General features: G+C 38.1%; 1 protein-coding gene across 1 annotated transcript; it reads left to right on the top strand.

Moving 5' to 3' along the window:
• The first annotated feature begins 19,960 nt into the window (after window positions 1–19,960).
• Window positions 19,961–22,277, top strand: MAGEE2 (MAGE family member E2). Its single transcript, XM_058713264.1, has one exon. It carries the CDS (start codon window positions 20,171–20,173, stop codon window positions 21,740–21,742), a length of 1,572 nt encoding a protein of 523 aa, XP_058569247.1. The 5' UTR covers window positions 19,961–20,170; the 3' UTR covers window positions 21,743–22,277.
• The last annotated feature ends 359 nt before the right edge of the window (window positions 22,278–22,636 follow it).

Raw genomic sequence — 22,636 nt, 5'->3', positions numbered from 1 at the left:
CAACAAAAAATATTACAAGACATGCAAAGAAAGTGTAACTCTTATAAAAGAAAAAAAAATTCAGTCAATGGAAACTGACTCAGTGGGGGTGAAGATGTTAGATATAGCAAAGACTCATAGCAGTTACAAATATTCTCAAAGAACCAAAGAAATTATGTTTAAAGAATTAAGAAAAAATGGGGCACCTGGGTAGTTCAGTCAGTTAAGCGACTGACCTCAGCTTGGGTCACAATTTCACAGTTCATGAATTCAGGCTCCATAGGTCTCTGTGTTGACGGCTCAGAGCCTGGAGCCTTGCTTCAGATTCTGTGTCTTCCTCTCTATCTGCCCTCTTCTGCTCACACTCTGTCTCTGTCTCTGTCTCAAAAAAAAAAAAAAACATTAAAACAAGAATTAAGGAAAGCATGACAACTATTCACTAAATAGGGGACATGAATAAAAAGATAGGAAACATAAAAAAGAAACTAATGGATATCTGGAGATGAAAAATAAAATTGCTAAAATGGAAAATTTAATTCAATATATTTGTTGGCAGAAGAAAGAATCAGTGAACTTAAAGATAGATAAATAGAAATTATTCAGTTTGAAGAGCAGGAAAAATAATGAAGAAAAATTAACAGATCCCCGGAGACCTGTAGGAGACCATCAAGTGTACCGATATATGCATAATGAGAGTTAACAGAAGGAGAAGAAAAAAAGAAAGGTGCATAAAAAATATTTGAAGAATGGCAGAAAACCTCCCAAATTTGATGAAAATTATAATTTGCATATCCAATAAGCTCGGCAAACTGCAAGTAGGAAGATGCAGAGATCTACACCTAGATACATTTTCCCCACCATGGCATTCAATTCTCCCCTGCAGCAAAAACTAATAAACACAACTTGTTCTACTTACAGTGGTGTTCCTGATGGTCTTTGTCAGAAAGCCATTGACAGAAATGAAGACTCCACTGATATTGAGCTGAAGTTTTCACTTCAGAGACCACAACGCTTGACTCAGTAGTACCATGTTATAGAGATCTGTTCCTCTATCTGTTGAGCTTCAGTAATATCATGTTATAGAGACCTGTGTCTCTAACTCTTGAGCTTAAGCATCAGAGACTCTTTGTGTCTTTATCTTTTCAAGGCACCACCTTCTCTTAGTTGGGAGGTACACTCACATTGAATTGAGTTTTGGTGTTTTATTAAAACTTTTCAGTATTGGGTTTATTTTATGTTCCTAGAAATAAGATTCCTAGGGATTTTTAAAAATCTGATCACATTTAAAATCTGTTTCTATGCCTGCTTCTTTGGTATCTTGAATGTTGTTTATCTATAAGAAATGTGAAAAAATGAGGGAGGGAAGATGGCGACGTAGGAGGACGCTGGGCTCACCGCGCGTCCTGCCGATCACTTAGATTCCACCTACACCTGCCTAAATAACCCAGAAAACCGCCAGAGGATTAACAGAACGGATTCTCCGGAGCCAAGCGCAGATGACAGGCCCACGGAAGAGGGTAGGAAGGGCGGCGAGGCGGTGTGCGCTCCACGGACTGGCGGGAGGGAGCCGGGGCGGAGGGGCGGCTCGCCAGCCAAGTAAAGACCCCGGGTCTGGCAGGCAAAAGCGGAGGGCTCTGACAGACTGTGTTCCGACAGCAAGTGCGACTTAGCGTCTGGGAGGTCATAAGTTAACAGCTCTGCTCAGAAAGCGGGAAGGCTGGAGGACAAAGGGAGGGAGAGCTGCTGAGACCCCGGACGACAGAGCTCAGTTTGGTGGGGAACAAAGGCGCTCACCAGCGCCATCTCCCCCACCCATCCCCCAGCCAAAATCCCAAAGGGAACCAGTTCCTGTCAGGGAACATGCTGCTCTGCGCAAACACCCAACTCTGTGCTTCTGCATAGCCAAACCTCCGGCACTGGATCTGACTCCCTCCCGCTGCCACAGGGCCCCTCCTGAAGTGGATCATCTAAGGAGAAGCGAGCTAAGCCTGCCCCTCCTGCCCCCGTGCACCCTGCCTACCCACCCCAACTAATACGCCAGATCCCCAGCACCACAAGCCTGGCAGTGTGCAAGTAGCCCAGACAAGCCACGCCACCCCAGAGTGAATCCCGCCCCTAGGAGAGAGGAAGAGAAGGCACACACCAGTCTGGCTGTGGCCCCAGTGGTGGGCTGGGGGCAGACATCAGGTCGGACTGCGGCCCCACCCACCAACTCCAGTTATACACCACAGCACAGGGGAAGTGCCCTGCAGGTCCTCACCACTCCAGGGACTATCCAAAATGACCAAACGGAAGAATTCTCCTCAGAAGAATCTCCAGGAAATAACAACAGCTAATGAACTGATCAAAAAGGATTTAAATAATATAACAGAAAGTGAATTTAGAATAATAGTCATAAAATTAATTGCTGGGCTTGAAAACAGTATAGAGGACAGCAGAGAATCTCTTGCCACAGAGATCAAGGGACTAAGGAACAGTCACGAGGAGCTGAAAAGCACTTTAAACGAAATGCAAAACAAAATGGAAACGACGACAGCTCGGATTGAAGAGGCAGAGGAGAGAATAGGTGAACTAGAAGATAAAGTTATGGAAAAAGAGGAAGCTGAGAGAAAGAGAGATAAAAAAAATCCAGGAGTATGAGGGAAAAAGTAGACAACTAAGTGATACACTAAAAAGAAATAATATACTCATAATTGGTATCCCAGAGGAGGAAGAGAGAGGGAAAGGTGCTGAAGGGGTACGTGAAGAAATTATAGCTGAGAACTTCCCTGAACTGGGGAAGGAAAAAGGCATTGAAATCCAAGAGGCACAGAGAACTCCCTTCAGACGTAACTTGAATCGATCTTCTGCACGACATATCATAGTGAAACTGGCAAAATACAAGGATAAAGAGAAAATTCTGAAAGCAGCAAGGGATAAACGTCCCGTCACATATAAAGGGAGACCTATAAGATTCGTGACGGATCTCTCTTTTGAAACTTGGCAGGCCAGAAAGGCTTGGCACGATATCTTCAGTGTGCTAAACAGAAAAAATATGCAGCCAAGAATCCTTTATCCAGCAAGTCTGTCATTTAGAATAGAAGGAGAGATAAAGGTCTTCCCAAACAAACAAAAACTGAAGGAATTCATCACCACTAAACCAGCCCTACAAGAATCCTAAGGGGGACCCTGTGAGACAAAGTACCAGAGACATCACTACAAGCATAAAACATACAGACATCACAATGACTCTATACCCGTATCTTTCTATAATAACACTGAATGTAAATGGATTAAATGCGCCAACCAAAAGACATAGGGTATCAGAATGGATAAAAAAACAAGACCCATCTATTTGCTGTCTACAAGAGACTCATTTTAGATCTGAGGACACCTTTAGATTGAGAGTGAGGGGATGGAGAACTATTTATCATGCTACTGGAAACCAAAACAAAGCTGGAGTAGGCATACTTATATCAGAAAAACTAGACTTTAAATTAAAGGTTGGAACAAGAGATGAAGAAGGGCATTATATAATAATTACAGGGTCTATCCATCAGGAAGAGCTAACAATTATAAATGTCTATGCGCCGAATACCGGAGCCCCAAATATATAAAACAATTACTCATAAACAGAAGCAACCTTATTGATAAGAATGTGGTAATTGCAGGGGACTTTAACACCCCACTTACAGAAATGGATAGATCATCTAGGCACACAGTCAATAAAGAAACACGGGCCCTGAATGATACACTGGATCAGATGGACTTGACAGATATATTTAGAACTCTGCATCCCAAAGCAACAGAATATACTTTCTTCTCGAGTGTACATGGAACATTCTCCAAGATAGATCATATACTGGGTCACAAAACAGCCCTTCATAAGTTTACAAGAATTGAAATTATACCATGCATACTTTCAGACCACAATGCTATGAAGCTTGAAATCAACCACAGGAAAAAGTCTGGAAAACCTCCAAAAGCATGGAGGTTAAACAAAACCCTACTAAAGAATGAGTGGGTCAACCAGGCAATTAGAGAAGAAATTAAAAAATATATGGAAACAAACGAAAATGAAAATACAACAATCCAAACGCTTTGGGACGCAGCGAAGGCAGTCCTGAGAGGAAAATACATTGCAATCCAGGCCTATCTCAAGAAACAAGAAAAATCCCAAATACAAAATCTAACAGCACACCTAAAGGAAATAGAAGCAGAACAGCAAAGGCAGCCTAAACCCAGCAGAAGAAGAGAAATCATAAAGATCAGAGCAGAAATAAACAATATAGAATCTAAAAAAACTGTAGAGCAGATCAACGAAACCAAGAGTTGGTTTTTTGAAAAAATAAACAAAATTGACAAACCTCTAGCCAGACTTCTCAAAAAGAAAAGGGAGAGGACCCAAATAGATAAAATCATGAATGAAAATGGAATTATTACAACCAATCCCTCAGAGATACAAACAATTATCAGGAAATACTATGAAAAATTATATGCCAACAAATTGGACAACCTGGAAGAAATGGACAAATTCCTAAACACCCACACTCTTCCAAAACTCAATCAGGAGGAAATAGAAAGCATGAACAGACCCATAACCAGCGAAGAAATTGAATCGGTTATCAAAAATCTCCCAACAAATAAGAGTCCAGGACCAGATGACTTCCCAGGGGAGTTCTACCAGACGTTTAAAGCAGAGATAATACCTATCCTTCTCAAGCTATTCCAAGAAATAGAAAGGGAAGGAAAACTTCCAGACTCATTCTATGAAGCCAGTATTCCTTTGATTCCTAAACCAGAGACCCAGTAAGAAAAGAGAACTACAGGCCAATATCCCTGATGAATATGGATGCAAAAATTCTCAATAAGATACTAGCAAATAGAATTCCACAGCATATAAAAAGAATTATTCACCATGATCAAGTGGGATTCATTCTGGGATGCAGGGCTGGTTCAACATTCACAAATCGATCAACGTGATACATCACATTAACAAAAAAAAAAGAGAAGAACCATATGATCCTGTCAATCGATGCAGAAAAGGCCTTTGACAAAATCCAGCACCCTTTCTTAATAAAAACCCTTGAGAAAGTCGGGATAGAAGGAACATACTTAAAGATCATAAAAGCCATTTATGAAAAGCCCACAGCTAACATCATCCTCAACGGGGAAAAACTGAGAGCTTTTTCCCTGAGATCAGGAACACGACAGGGATGCCCACTCTCACCGCTGTTGTTTAACATAGTGCTGGGAGTTCTAGCATCAGCAATCAGACAACAAAAGGAAATCAAAGGCATCAAAATTGGCAAAGATGAAGTCAAGCTTTTGCTTTTTGCAGATGACATGATATTATACATGGAAAATCCGACAGACTCCACCAAAAGTCTGCTAGAACTGATACATGAATTCAGCAAAGTTGCAGGATACAAAATCAATGTACAGAAATCAGTTGCATTCTTATACACTAACAAGGAAGCAACAGAAAGACAAATAAAGAAACTGATCCCATTCACAATTGCACCAAGAAGCATAAAATACCTAGGAATAAATCTAACCAAAGATGTAAAAGATCTGTATGCTGAAAACTATAGAAAGCTTATGCAGGTAATTGAAGAAGATATAAAGAAATGGAAAGACATTCCCTGCTCATGGATTGGAAGAATAAATATTGTCAAAATGTCAATACTACCCAAAGCTATCTACACATTCAATGCAATCCCAATCAAAATTGCACCAGCATTCTTCTCGAAACTAGAACAAGCAATTCTAAAATTCATATGGAACCACAAAAGGCCCCAAATAGCCAAAGTAATTTTGAAGAAGAAGACCAAAGCAGGAGGCATCACAATCCCAGACTTTAGCCTCTACTACAAAGCTGTAATCATCAAGACAGCATGGTATTGGCACAAAAACAGACACATAGACCAATGGAATAGAATAGAAACCCCAGAACTAGACCCACAAACGTATGGCCAACTCATCTTTGACAAAGCAGGAAAGAACATCCAATGGAAAAAAGACAGTCTCTTTCACAAATGGTGCTGGGAGAACTGGACAGCAACATGCAGAAGGTTGAAACTAGACCACTTTCTCACACCATTCACAAAAATAAACTCAAAATGGATAAAGGACCTGAATGTGAGACAGGAAAGCATCAAAACCTTAGAGGAGAAAGAAGGAAAAGACCTCTCTGACCTCAGCCGTAGCAATCTCTTACTCGACACATCCCCAAAGGCAAGGGAATTAAAAGCAAAAGTGAATTACTGGGACCTTATGAAGATAAAAAGCTTCTGCACAGCAAAGGAAACAACCAACAAAACTAAAAGGCAACCAACGGAATGGGAAAAGATATTTGCAAATGACATATCAGACAAAGGGCTAGTATCCAAAATCTATAAAGAGCTCATCAAACTCCACACCCGAAAGACAAGTAGCCCAGTGAAGAAATGGGCAGAAAACATGAATAGACACTTCTGTAAAGAAGACATCCGGATGGCCAACAGGCACATGAAAAGATGTTCAACGTCGCTCCTTATCAGGGAAATACAAATCAAAACCACACTCAGATATCACCTCACGCCAGTCAGAGTGGCCAAAATGAACAAATCCAGAGACTATAGATGCTGGAGAGGATGTGGAGAAACGGGAACCCTCTTGCACTGTTGGTGGGAATGCAAATTGGTGCAGCCACTTTGGAAAGCAGTGTGGAGGCTCCTCAGAAAATTAAAAATAGTCCTACCCTATGACCCAGCAATAGCACTGCTAGGAATTTATCCAAGGGATACAGGAGTACTGATGCATAGGGGCACTTGTACCCCAATGTTTATAGCAGCACTCTCAACAATAGCCAAATTATGGAAAGAGCCTAAATGTCCATCAACTGATGAATGGATAAAGAAATTGTGGTTTATATACACAATGGAATACTATGTGGCATGAGAAAAAAAGAAATATGGCCTTTTGTAGGACCGTGGATGGAACTGGAGAGTGTGATGCTAAGTGAAATAAGCCATACAGAGAAAGACAGATACCATATGGTTTCACTCTTATGTGGATCCTGAGAAACGTAACAGAAGCCCATGGGGGAGGGGAAGAAAAAAAAAAAGAGGTTAGAGTGGGAGAGAGCCAAAGCATAAGAGACTGTTAAAAACTGAGAACAAACTGAGGGTTGATGGGAGGTGGGAGGGAGGGGAGGGTGGGTGATGGGTATTGAGGAGGGCACCTTTTGGGATGAGCACTGGGTGTTGTATGGAAACCAATTTGACAGTAAATTTCAAATATTAAAAAATAAAAAATAAAAAAATAAAAAAAAATTTAAAAAAGGTAAAGAAGAGTTAATATCTACTCTTCCTAAAAACATTTGAAAAAGAAATAATGTTTTCACAATCAATCTGTGAGGTCTAAATTATCTTGACACCAAAGCCAGACACTACAAAGAAAAAAAATTACAGACCAATATTCCTGTTGGACATAGATACAAAAACAAACAAAACAAAAAACTTCAAGATAATATTAGCAAATGGAATTCAAACATACATTAGAAGGTTAATTAACCATGATTAAGTTGGATTTATTCCAGGGATACAAGGATGAATATATAGATATTCAAATTAATCATTGTGATACACCATGTTAACAAAATAGAGGATTAAAAATACATATGATCTTTATAATATATATAGAAAAAGAATTTGACAAAATTAAATATCCATTCATAATAAAGTCTTTCAACAAAGTGGGTGTAAAAGAAACATACCTGAACATAAAAAAAGCCATATATGACAAACCTACAGCTACCATCATAATGTTGAAAATCTAAAATTTTTCTTTAAAATCAAGAACATGACAAAGATGTCCACTCTCAGAACTTTTATTCAACATAGTACTGGAATTCCTACTCATAGCAATCAGACAAGAAAAAGAAGTGGCAGACATCCAAATTGACAAAGCAGAAATAAAACTTTTACTAATTTGCAAATGACATGATACTATATATAGAGATCCATAAAAACCAAAAATAATGTATTAGAACTAATAAATGAAATCAGTAAAATTGCAGGATACAAAATCAGTATACAGAAATCTGTTTCATGTCTACACACTACCAATGAAATAGCAGGAAGAGAAATAAATAAAAATAAGAATCCCATCTACAAGTGCATCAAAAAGAATAAAATATCTAAGAATATATTTAACTAAATATGTAAAAGACCTATACTTGAAAAACTATAGAATACTGATGAAATAAATTAAATACAACACAAATATTGGAAAGATATACAATGCCTATGGATTGGAATAAATATATTATTAAAATGTCCATACTACTCAGAAAATCTATAGATTAAATGCAATCCCTATCAAAACTCCAGTAGATTTTTTCAAAGAATCAGGACAAAAAAATCCTAAAAGTTGTATGAAACCACAAAAGACCTTGAGCAGCAACGTCTACTGAAATGAATTTGAGAAAGAGGTCAAATCAATCTTGAGAAAGAAGAACAAAGATGGAGGTATCACAACACCAAATATCAAACTATACTCAAAGCTGTAGTAATCAAAACAGCATGTTACTGGCTCAAAAGGAGACATATAGATCAATGGTACAAAATTGAAAATCCATAAATAAAACACAATTAATCTATTACAAAAAAAGCAAGAATATACAATGGTAAAAAGATAGTTTCTTCAATAAATGGTGCTGGGAAAACTGGACAGGTATGTGCAAAAGAATAAAACTGGACACTTTCTAACACCATAGACAAAAGCAAATTTAAAATGGATTAATTACCTAAATATGAAACTTGAAACCATAAAACTCCCAGAAGGAAACATAGGCAATAATTTCTTTGATATCAGCCTTAGCAACATTTTCTATATGTCTCCTAAGACAAGAGAAACAAAAGCAAAAGCAAACTGTTGGGACTACATCAAAATAAAAAGCACAGGAAAGGAAACCAGACAAAATGAAAAGGCAATCTACTGAATAGAAGAAGACTTTTACAAATGACACATCTAATAAAGGGATAATATCCAAAGTATGTAAACAACTTCTACAACTCAACACCAAAAAATAAATAATCTGATTAAAAATGGACAGAAGACACAAATAGACATTTCTCCAAAGAAGTTAAATAGCCAAAAGGCACATGAAAAAAATGTCAACATCACCAATAATCAGGGAAACTGAAATCAGAACTACAGTAAGAGACACCTTACATTTGTTAAAATGGCTAGAATGAAAAAGACAAGAAGCAACAAGATGTTGGCGAGGATGTAGAGCAAAAGAAACACTTATGCAGTTGGTAGGAATGTAAACTGTTTTCATTACTGTAGAAAACAGCATGGATGTTCCTTAAAAATGAAAAACACTATATGATCCAGTAATTCCACTATTGGGTATCCACCCAAAGAAAATTAAAACACTAATTGAAGAAAATATACTCGTCCCTATGTTTATTGCAGCATTATGTATAATATCCAACATGTAGAAGTAACTCAAGTGCCCATTGATGGATAAATGGACAAAATTGTGATATATATAATATTAAATAGCCATAAAATAATGAGTTCTTGCTATTTATAACAATATGAGTGGACATAGAGGATATTATGTGAAGTGAAATAAGTGAGACTGAGAAAGACAAATTCCATATGATTTTACTTGTATGTGTAATCTCAAAAACAAAGAAAACTCTTAAATACAGAAAACAAACCAGTCATTTCCAGAGGGGAGGTGAGTGAAAAGATGGATGAAATAGATAAAGGAGATTTAAAAGTACAGTCATACAGTTAGGAAATAAATAAGTCACAGAGATGAAAGGTACAGCATAGAAAATATAGTCAATAATATTTTAGGGTAGGTCTATTTTTAATTTTCTGAGGAACCTCCACACTGCTTTCCAGAGCGGCTGCACCAATTTGCATTCCCACCAACAGTGCAAGAGGGTTCCCATTTCTCCACATCCTCTCCAGCATCTATAGTCAATAATATTTTAGTATAATTGTGTGGTGTGAGACAAAGACTACATTTATCATAGTGAGCAGTCAGTAATTTATAGAATTGTTGAATCAATTCTTGAAACTAATATACCATTGTATATTAATTGTACTTCAATAAAAATGATGTATGCACCCCTATGTATATTGCAGCTTTATTTACAATAGCCTAGATAGATATACAGTATCTTAGATATGGAAGCAACTTAAGTGTTTATTGATACATGAATGGTTAAACAAGAGTGGAACATTACTCAGCCATAAAAATGTCATTATTTATGACAATACGGAAAGACCTAGGAGGTATTTTGCTGAGTGCAATAAGCCATACAGAGAAAGACAAATACCATATGACATCATTGATATGTGGAATCTAAAGAACTAAACATGCAAACAAACAAAAACAACAATAAGAAGAACATACTCAAAAATATAGAGAATGAACTACTGGTTGCCAGAGGGTATTGGTGTGAGGTAAATACAAAATAGGTAAATGTAACTAAGAGGTATCAATTTCCAGTTTTAAAATAAGTAAGTCATAAGGATGAAAAGTAAGTATAGGGATTACAGTCAATAATATTTATAAAATAATGTCTGATGACAGATTGTACATATCAGGGTATGCATTTAATAATGTATATTATTGTCAAATCATTATGTTGTACATCTGAAACTAATATAATATGCTTCAATTATATTTCAATTAAAAAGAAAAATAAAAGAAAATTGAAATCATATCAAGCATCTTTTCTAAACACAATGCTATGAAACTAAAAATCAATTATAAGAATAAAAGCATAGGAAAAACACAAGCATAAATTTTAATTTTTTAAGTACATCCAACCTTTTTTTTAATTTAAATTTTAGTTAGTTAACATACAGGGAAATATTGGTTTCAGGATCTGGAAGAAAGGGTAATGGAAAGCACACAAGCTAAATAGCAAAAAGAAAAAAAATAAAGCATCAATTAAAAGATCTCTTAGACAACATCAACCAAACATCTGCAAATCCCAAGAGAATAAGAAAGAAAGAAAGGTGTATAAAAGTTATCTGAAGAAATAATAACTGAAAGCTTCCCTTATCTAGGGAGAAAAATAGATATCCGAGTCCAAGAATCACAGAGAGTTCCAAACAAGATAAACCCAAGGAGGTAAAAAGCATAGCACATAATAATTAAAATGTCAAAAATTAAAGATAGAGAATCTTAAGAGAAGAAATCTAAAAAAGATACCTCAAAGGGAAACTTGATAAGGCTGTCAGCTGATTTTTCAGCAGAAACTTTGCAAACCAGAAATGATTTCCATAATATATTCAAAGTGCTGAAAGGAAAAAACCTAAAATCAAGAATACTCTACCCAAAAAGGTTATAATTCAGATTTGAAGGAGAGATAACAAATTTCCAACACAAACAAAAGATAAAGAAGTTTATCACTACTGAACCAGATTTATAAGAATTGTTAAAGAGACTTCTTTAAATGGAAAAGAAATGACCACAATTAGATGTAAGAGAAATATGAATGAAAAGATGTAAAATATGGCAACATATACTTAAAATGTGGAGAAGGGAGTATAAAAGGAAGAGGAGGGGAAAAAGAAAAAGGAAGATTTTTTTTCCTTGTTCTTTTTATTTTCCTTTAGAATGTGTATTAACTTAAATGGCCATCAAATTAATAGAGACTGCTCTTTATTTAGGATGGTATATAGGAACGTCATAATAACCACAAACCCTAAATCTATGATAGATACACACACAAAAAAGAGAAAGAAAGCCAAACAAAACACTGCAGATACTCATCAAACCAAAGAAACAAGAGAAGAATAAAGGAACTAAGAACAAGAAAAACAACCAGAAAACAAATTTTAAGGATGACAATAAGCACATAACTATGAATAATTACTTTATTATTTTTTTTTAATTTTTTTTTTTAAATTTTGAGACAGAGAGAGACAGAGCATGAACGGGGGAGGGGCAGAGAGAGAGGGAGACACAGAATTGGAAGCAGGCTCCAGGCTCCAGGCTCCGAGCCATCAGCCCAGAGCCTGACGCGGGGCTCGAACTCACGGACCGCGAGATCGTGACCTGGCTGAAGTTGGACGCTCAACCGACTGCGCCACCCAGGCGCCCCTGAATAATTACTTTAAATGTAAATGTCCTCAATGTTCCAATCAAAAGACACAGAGTGGTGGAATGGATGAAAGAGCAAGACCCATCTATATACTGACTACAAGAGACTTGCCTAAGAAAGACCTAAAGACACATACAGACTGAAAGTGAAGGGATGGAAAAATATTAACCATGCAATGGAAGTGAAAAAAAAAGCCAGGATATCAGTACTTACATCAGAAAAAATGGACTTTAAAACAAAGCCTAACAAGAGACAAAAAAGGGAATTACATTTAAGTATCACTCCAATAAGAGGGTATAACATTTGTAAATATCTATGCATCCAACACTGGAACACCTAAATATATAAAACAAATGTTAATGGAAATTAAGAAAGAAATTAATGGTAATAAAATAATAGTATGAGATTTCAACACTGAACTTACATCAATGGATAAACCATCCAGACATAAAATCAATAAGGAAATAATGTCTTTGAATGACATATTGAACCAGATGGACATAACAGATATATACAGAACACTCCATCCAAAGAGAACAGAATACAAATTCTTTTCAAGTGCACATGGAACACTCTCCAGAATAGATCCCATGTTAGGCTGCGATACAAGTCTCAATAAATTTAAGAAGATTGAAATCATACCATGGATCCTTGCCAACCACAATGGTACAAAACTAGAATAAAATCACAAGGAAAAAAAAGCAAAACAAAAAACAAACAAAAAACCTGAAAACCCACAAACACCTGGAAACCAAACAACATGACCCTAAACAACAAATGGGTCAATGCATCAGTTAAATAAGGAATAAAAAATACATGGAGATAAATTAAAAATGAAACACAATGGTCCAAAATCTCTGGGACACAGCAAAAGCAGTTCTAAGAGGGAAGTATGTAGCAATACAGGCCTATCATTAAAAAAAGGAAAACCTCAAACAAACAATCTAACTTTACAAGAAAAAAAGAACAAACAAAGCTGAAGGTGAGAAGAAGACAGAAAATAAGAATGATCACAGCAGAAATAAATGATGTTGAGAGAAAAAGAAAGAAAAGATCAAATAAACCATAAGGTGGTTCCTTGAAAAGAAAAAAAAATAGATAAACACTTATAGAAACATATAGGGGGGAAAAGACCCAAATACATAAAATAAAAAAATGAGGTAGGAGAAGTAACAAGTGACACCACAGAAATACAAAGGAATATAATACTATGAGCAATTATATGCCAATAAACAGGATAACATAGGAAAAGTGGATAAAGTCCTAGAAACATACAACCTTGCAAAACTGCACCAGGAAGAAATAGACAATATGAACAGATCTATCACAAATAATGAAATTAAATTGGTAATCAAAAAACTACCCAAAAATAAAAGTCCAGAACCAGATGGATTCATCTGTGAATTCCACCTGACATTTAAAGAGGAAATAATTCCTATATTCATCAAACTATTCCAAAAATTGGAAAGGAAGAAATGCTTCCAAATACATTCTACACATTCAATATCACCATCATAACAAAAACAAAGACACCACAAAAGAAGAAAACTACAGGTCAATAACCTTGATGAGCATATATGCAATAATCCTCAACAAAATATTAGCAAATCACATACAACAATACATTAAAAAGATCATTAACCATTATCAAGTGAGGTTTATTCCCAGGATGCAAGGATGATTCAATACTTGAAAAATCAATCAACATGATACACCACATCAACAAAACAAAGAATAGAAATCATATAATCTTTTCAACAGATGAAGAAAAAGCATTTGACAAAGTGCAATGTACATTCAAGATAAAAAGTCCTCAACAAGGTAGGTTTATAGGGAATATACCTCAACATAATAAAGGCCATATATGAAAAATCTACAGCAAACATCATACTCAATAGGGAAAAACTGAGAGCTTTTTCTCTAATGTCAGGGAAAAGACAAGGATGTCCACTCTCACCACTTTTATTCGACATAGTACTAGAAGTCCCAGCCACAGCAATCAGACAAGAAACAGGAATAAAAGGCATCCACATTGATGAGGAAGAAGAGACACTTTTGTTATTTGCACATAACATGATTCTCTATATAGAAACCCTAAAAACCCCATCAAAAAACTGCTAGAAGAGGGGCGCCTGGGTGGCTCAGTCGGTTGAGCGTCCGACTTCGGCTCAGGACATGATCTCATGGTCTGTGAGTTCAAGCCCCGCATCAGGCTCTGTGCTGACAGCTCAGAGCCTGGAGCCTGCTTCAGATTCTGTGTCTCCCTCTCTCTCTTCCCCTCCCCTGCTCATGCTCTGTCTCTCTCTGTCTCAAAAATAAAAATAAAAACATTTAAAAAAATAAATAAAAAAAAACCAAAAAACTGCTAGAAGTAACAAATGAATTCAGTAAGGTAACAAGATACAAAATTGATTCACAGAAATCTATTGAACTTCTATACACTAATAATGAAGTAACAGAAAGAGAAATTAAGAAAGTAGTTACATTTACAATTATACCAAAAATAACAAAATGCCTAGAAATCCTAGTAGCCAAATTACTGAAACACCTCTATTCTGAAAACTAAAACATTCAGAAGGGAATTTAAGGTGACAAAAACAAATGGAAAGATATTCCATGCTCATGGATTACAATAACAAATATTGTTAAAATGTCCATACTATCCAAATCAATCTACAGATTTAATACAATCCCTATCAATGTAGCAACAGCATTCTTCACAAAACTAGAAAAAATTAGGGGCGCCTGGGTGGCTCAGTCGGTTGAGCATCCGAATTTGCCTCAGGTCATTATCTCGCGGTCCGTAAGTTCGAGCCCCACGTTGGGCTCTGTGTGGACAGCTCAGAGCCTGGAGCCTGCTTCAGATTCTGTGTCTCCCTCTCTCTCTGCCCCCACTCATGCTATGTCTCTCACTAATTAATAAATATTTTTAAAAAACTAGAACAATTTATCCTGAAATTTGTGTGGAACCACAAAAGACCAAGAATAGCCAAACAACTTTGAAAAAGAAAAACAAATCTGGAGGTATCACAGTTCCAAATTTCAAGTTATCCAACAAATCTGGTAACTAAAACAGTATGGTACTTGCACAAAAAGCAGACACATAGATCAATAGAAAAGGATAGAAAGCCCTGAAACAAACCCACAATTGTATGGTCAATGAATCTTCAACTAATTAAGCAAGAATATATGCAATGGGGAAAAGTTTGTTTAATAAATGGTATTGGAAAACTGGAAAGCTACATGAAAAAGAAAGAAACTAGACAACTTTCTTCTACCATACACAAAAAAGAAATCCAAAATAGATTAAAGTCCTAAATATGAGACCTGAAACCATAAAAATCCTAGAAGAGAGGACAGGCAGTAATTTCTCTGACATTGGCTCTAGCAACATTTTTCTAGATAAAGGGAAATAAAGCAAAAATAAACTATTGGGACTAAATCAAAATAAAAAAGCTCCTGCACAGCAAAGAAGCAACAAAATAAAAAACAACCTACAGAATGGGAGAAGATATTTGGAGATGAATATATCTGATAAAGGGTTAGTATCCAAAATATATAAAGAAGGGATACAGGTATGCTGTTTTAAAGGGACACATGCACCCCAATGTTTATAGCCGCACTATCAAAAATAGCCAAAGTATGGAAAGAACCCAAATGTCCATTGATGGATGAATGGATAAAGAAGATGTGGTGTATATATATACAATGGAATATTACTCGGCAATCAAAAAGAATGAAATCTTGCCATTTGCAACTACGTGGATGGAACTGGAGGGCATTGTGCTAAGCGAAATTAGTCAGTAAGAGAAAGACAAATATCATGTGACTTCACTCATATGAGGACTTTAAGGCACAGAACAGATGAACACAAGGGAAGGGAAACAAAAATAATATAAAAACAGGGAGGGGGACAAAACAGAAGAGACTCTTAAATATGGAGAGCAAACAGAGGTTCCTGGAGGGGTTGTAGGAGGGGGGATGGGCTAAATGGGTAAGGGGCATTAAGGAATCTACTTTTGAAATCATTGTTGCATTATATGCTAACTAATTTGGATGTAAATTAAAAAATAAAATTAAAATAAAAAAAGAAAGAAAGAAAAAAGGAAAGAAAGAAAGAACTTATGTAATCCACTTAATAAACAGGTAGAAGACATAAATAGACGTTTTTCCAAAGAAGACATACAGATGGCTAACAGACACATGAAAAGATGCACATCAGCACTTATCATCAGGGAAATGCAAATCAAAACTACAATGAGATATCACCTCATACCTGTCAGAATGGCTAAAATTAACAACACAGGAAACAACAGATGTTGGCGAGTACGTGGATGAAGGGGAACTCTCTTACACTGTTGGTGGGAATGCAAACTGGTATAGTCACTGTGGAAAACAGTATGGTAGTTCCTCACAAAGTTAAAAGTAGAAATACCTCATGATCTAGCAGTTGTACTGTTGTTTATTTATCCAAAGAATACAGGAACACTAATTTAAAGGGATGCATGCGCCTGTATATTTATAGTAGCATTATTTACAGTATATAGTAATATAGTAATAACGGAATATTATTCAGCCATAAAAACAATGAAATCTTGCCATTTTCAAGCATGTGGATGGAACTAGAGAGTATTATGCTAAGTGAAATAAGTCAGTCAGAGGAGACAAATACAGTATGATTTCATTCATATGTGGAATTTGAGAAGCAAAACAAATGAGCAAAAGGAAAAAACAAGACAGAGTGGGAGACAAATGAAGAAACAGACTTAATTACAGACAACATGTTGATGATTACCAGAGTGGGAGGTGGAGGAATGGGTTAAATTGGCGATGGGGTTCAAGGAGGGCACTTGTTGTGATGAGCACCAGATGATATATGAAATTGTGGAATCACTATACTGTACACCTGATACTAATATAACACTGTATGTTAACTAACTGGAATTAAAATAAAAATTTAGAAATACAAGAAACAAGTGAAAGCAAGGATGTGGAGAAAAAGAACCCTTGTGCACTGTTGGTGAGAATGCAACTGGTGCATCCACTGTGGAAAACAGTATGGAGTTTCCTCAAAACATTAAAAATAGAACTACCTTACAATCCAGTAATTGCACTACTGGGTATTTACCCCACAAATACATAACACTAATTCAAAAGGCTATATGCACTCATGTGTTTATTGCAGCATTATGTACAGTAGCCAAATTATTCCAAGTGTCCATAGATGAATGGATAAAGAAGATATGGCATATATACATACATATGTAATGGAATATCATTCAGCCATAAAAAGAATGACATCTTGCTATTTGCAACAACATAGATGGAGCTAGAGAGCATAATGCTAAGTGAAATAAGCCAGAGAAAGACAAATACCATATGATTTCACTCATATGTGGAATTTAGGATAGTCATAGTTTTAAATTGCAAAAGGAGGTTAGAAAATGCTGATAGAAGTTCAGAATGATTAGTATGATCCTATCTTTTTAATTCACACTTAGAGTGGAAAATACACCATATGTCACATTCACAGTCACAATACCTTAATTTTTCACTTAGCAAGAACTAAAACTACTTCAGAGACCAGTAGAATATAAATGCCTGGGACCAGGAGTGTAGCTAAATGTGGCTTGGAAGCAGAATTTATGGATGGAAATGCTGGGGGATAAAAATGAAGATGGAAAGCCAGGTAGGGACCAATTTGTGAAGGACTTGAAATCTGTGGAATCAGATTAGTATGTTATTTAGAGGTAAAATGTTTCCATTCAATGTTGGGTTTTTGTTATTAGATGGAGTGTTAATAGAAGCTTCAACTCATGACAAACTGTGAGCTGGGTTTCAGAAAAATACATATCTCTTTTCTTTTATGACTGAAGAATAAAATTCTAGCCAGGCAACACCTGCTGAGACAAAGAACATGGGGCTCTCCTAGGGAAATGGAAAGACCAAACTGAGGGATCCCATCAGATCTGATCTCAATTATACCTTTTTGGTAGCTCAAAGATGGTGCTGCTTTCCACACGATTCTCCTAAGATATAATCAGCACACAAACCACACACTTCTACCTTGCAGAACATGCATATTCAGTTGTATAAACATTGTTCTCTTTATCCCAGTTTGGCCAAATCCGTGGTCCTGAACTGCCTGCTTTGCTACTGATAGAGAACATGTGAGATGTAGAAAATTTCAGAGGTAATTGTCTGGATTCCACATGTGAAGGTAGTGCTTTCTGAAGAAATCCCTGGGCACAGGATAACTAAATGGTACAGTATTTATTACCACCAAGAATTTAAGGAAGGCTGCAAATGGCAACCCTATGCAATATTTTTTCCTTTCCCACTATTTTACCGAGTAGCTTGATGGTTGAGAGCTAGGATTTAGCACAATTATTTTGGTAGCATTTCCTGAAGATAAAGCAGCTGACCCCTCTTCCTGGTCAAAGTGCTTGGATTATGTTTCCCCAAACACATGACCGACCTCTAAATAACCAGGCCCTTTTCTGGTGTTTCCATTCTCACCTTGTGGGACTCCAACCAGTTCTGTTATACTGCTTAGTGAAAAAACAGGAAATCCAATCATTCCTGGCTCACCACCTTCATCCTCATTTCCCACTCATACTAGTATACTTTGGCTGTAGCCACTTTGGGTAACCAGCTGCACTGCAAACTTATTTTGTACTTTCACACCTCTGGGCCTTTTCTGAGGCTGATCCTTCAGCCTAGAATTCCCTTATATATCCTTTACATCCTGTCCATCACTTAGAGCTCAATTTCTCTGTGAAGCATGTGCCCCCATTCCTTTTTTTTTTTTAATTTTTTTAACGTTTATTTATTTTTTTGAGACAGAGACAGAGCATGAACAGGGGAGGGTCAGAGAGAGAGGGAGACACAGAATCCGAAACAGGCTCCAGGCTCCGAGCTGTCGGCACAGAGCCTGACGCGGGGCTTGAACTCACAGACCGTGAGATCGTGACTTGAGCCAAAGTTGGACGCTCAACCGACTGAGCCACCCAGGCGCCCCACATGTGCCCCCATTCCAAGACGTCTCAAACTAAGCTGTAATCCATGCTTGCTCCTTCTGTATTTATACCATATGTTAATTGACCCTACATTAGGGCAACTATTTCCATCTAACTTATATGAGTCATTTTTAATGAATAGGGTTAAAAAAATTCTTTGAATGGCAGATGGTGTCAGAGAACGTACTTATGCTTGAGATTCTGACAGACTTGTGTTCAAATACTCCTCTCTTCCATTTGTTGCTCCCTGATTTTGAACAGGTAAATTCACTTCTGTGACCCAGTTTCCTCACCTGTAAAATGAGGACCATTAAGAGTATCTACCTCATAGCTAACATTAAGTGTTTTAATGTGGGGCAAGTGAAAGTACCAGAAATTGCCTTGTACATAGTACATGCTCCATAAAGTTTAGCTTTCATTATTATCATCATTGTTTGAACCTACCCCAGAATGTAAGCTCCATACAGAAAGAGGTAATCATTATGTTTGTCCTCTGCTGTATCCCTAGTACCCAGCACTGTGCCTGACATGTGGTATGTACTCAAGAAATGTCTGCTGAGTGTGTGGATAAATTAATGAAACCATAAAATAATTCTCATTGTTAGCATCCTCCTCTTCGTCTTTGAATCTTCTGTTAACGTGGCGCTTTTTACCTCACAGAAAAACTGATGTCATTGAACATCTCTCATTCCTTGTTAATTCTGCTTTACCTCCGTTTGTTGCCCCTTTCTTGAATTCTCGGCTCTAAAATGTTTGAATCCAGCAGCAACCACTTCAACCAGCCTAGTCTTCCTGGCAGCCCTAGTGGGCAGGAGTGGGGGACTGGAAGCGGGGCGTGGCCACCATGCCGCAGAACCAGACTGCGCCTGCGTAGGCTGCGGCAAAGCTAGGCACTGAGAAGCTAGCGGTTATTTGCTCACTGGTTGTGTAGAAAGATCGCTTCTCTCTCCAGCTCTCCCTCCTGATCCCGGGTCTCTGGCTTAGGATTTGTGCTGAGGCGCCGACTCCTACCATCCTCTCTCTGACAGATTGCTGATTTCTCCGTTCCTGCTGCTGACTCCTGGAACCATGTCTCTGGTAAGCCAGAACGCGCGCCGCGGCAGCGCAGAGACCACTGCAGATTACGGCGACCGTCAGGGTGAGATGCAGGCTAGTGACGTCTCTGGGTCTTCGACCTCCATGCTTGTTCCCCAGGCCCTCCAAGGCCCTCATGCGCTAATCAACCCTCAGGGTGCCAGCGCTTCCCAGACTGCGCAGGACCCGAATGACCTCGAGGTCCTAATTGAAGAGCAGTCCCAACGTTTGGGGGCGCTCAGGGTCCACGACCCTCTAGAAGACAGGTCAATTGCTTTGGTGAATTTCATGCGAATGAAAAGCCAAACCGAGGGTTCTATCCAGCAAGCAGAGATGCTAGAGTTCCTCAGAGAATACTCAGATCAGTTCCCTGAGATCCTTAGACGAGCCTCAGCCCACCTGGACCAGGTCTTTGGGTTGAACCTTAGGGTTCTTGATCCCCAGGCTGACATTTACAGCCTAATCAGCAAACGGGGTTTCCAGACCACTGATCACATAACAGAATCCTTGGATGTGCCAAAGGCAGGTCTCCTGGCCTTGGTCCTAGGCCACATCCTCCTGAATGGCAACCGGGCAAGAGAAGCATCCATTTGGGACCTGCTGTTAAAGGTTGATTTGCTGGGTGATCCCCAGAGGATCAACAACCTCTTTGGGAACACAAGGAACCTGCTCATTACTGACTTTGTGCGCATGCGGTTCTTGGAGTACTGGCCAGTTTATGGCACTAATCCCCTCGAATTTGAGTTCTTGTGGGGCTCTAGAGCCCACATGGAAATCACAAAGATGGAAGCCCTGAAGTTTGTGGCAGAGGCCCATGATGAAGAACCCTGGAGCTGGCCAGAAGAATATAACAAGGCCCTGGAAGCTGACAAAGCCAAAGAAAGAAGACAGGCTGCTGGCTTGGAATTCTGGTCAGAGGACACTATGAACGATAAGGCCAATGATTTGGTCCAGTTGGCCATTAATGTCACTGAGGAGTTGCTGCCTATACATCAGGATGAGCTACTGGCTCACACTGGCAAAGAATTTGAGGAAGTGTTCCCAAATATCCTCAGTCGAGCTACTCTAATCCTTGATCTGTTCTATGGATTCTCTCTGATTGAGGTTGATACGAGTGAGCACATCTACCTCCTTGTCCAGCAACCAGAATCAGAAGAAGAGCAAATGATGTTAGACAGCCTGGGGAGACCCACTCAAGAGTATGTGATGCCAATTTTGGGTTTAATCTTCCTGATGGGCAACCGCGTCAAAGAGGCCAACATTTGGAACATGCTTCGTAGATTTGGTGTGGATGTAGGGAGAAAGCATGCCATCACCTGCAAGCTTATGAGACAGCGCTACTTGGAATGCAGGCCACTGTCCTACTCTAATCCAGTTGAGTATGAGCTTCTATGGGGTCCTCGAGCTCACCTTGAAACTACCAAAATGAAAGCCTTGGAGTATATGGCCAGGCTGTACAGAAAGCGACCACAGGACTGGCCAGAGCAATATAGGGAGGCTGTTGAAGATGAGGAGGCCAGAATCAGATCTGAGGCAACTGCCATGTTCTTCTTTGGCCCCATGTGAAATCTGGGAAAATGTATCATGTTAGTTGGGTGTCATCAGTTATAGGTGCCCTGGGGAAATGGGCACTGGGGACCCAAATCACAAGTCAGTCAGGGCTGGGGTGGAACGTACACATTGTGTTTGCTATTTGTGTTCTATTTCTAATAGTATTCCCTCCCTTACAATATACCCTTGAATTAGGTTCATGATCAATGTTTATAAATGAAATTGCTCATTTGCTATCCCTGTCTTGTTTTAATATAAAACTCAGATATCTGTGTAAATTGTATTGGTAATGTTTACATCTTTCTATGATGTGGAAGAGAACATAAAAATGTTCTTTAATTGTTTAAAATAATTAGTAAAATGTTGTGGTGCAAAAGTTAAGTAACAATAGTAACAACACACACACAACAAAATCAAACACAATATCACTGATCTATGGATGCCTTCTTTGTGTCTACTGTTGTTGTGTAAGAAAAAAAATTGTTGGCATTTACCTGTATTTGCTTTGCTGTTCCAAATGTAGTGAAAAATAAAAGCATAATGAATTAGACACCATGCTTAAGGATTCTTTTATTCAACAAACATTTGTTAAGCACCTGCCATGCTCAGAGCACATGCTTTGTGCTGGGAATATAAGGGTGAAGAAGACCCAGCTGAACCCAGGGCTTAAGGGGAAGGGGCCACTGAAGTAAACCAGAAAATGTTTTATTGCTGTGGTAATATAGTAGGGGTAAGCTCAGAGTGCTAGGAGAGACCACAGTAGTAACTTCCAGCTAAGCTGTAGGTGCTGGGAGGGGACAGTGGAGAAGGCAATGGGGCACAAGAAGGGCTAGGGAAGGGGCAGGGGTGTCCAGCAAATGATTAGTGGGGGAGTGGGTGAGGTGGTGGAAGGGGAGTATGAGGTGCTAT

Source organism: Neofelis nebulosa, chromosome X (genome assembly GCF_028018385.1).
Source record: "Neofelis nebulosa isolate mNeoNeb1 chromosome X, mNeoNeb1.pri, whole genome shotgun sequence".
In the NCBI taxonomy this organism is placed as follows: Eukaryota; Metazoa; Chordata; class Mammalia; order Carnivora; family Felidae; genus Neofelis; species Neofelis nebulosa.
The sequence above is the reverse complement of the archived record's forward strand: the minus strand, read 5'-3'. Positions and strand labels throughout refer to the sequence as shown.

What these genes read in the sequence shown, in the direction of transcription:
- MAGEE2 (XM_058713264.1), top strand. Translation starts at nt 20,171, where the DNA reads ATGTCTCTGGTAAGCCAGAACGCGCGCCGCGGCAGCGCAGAGACCACT.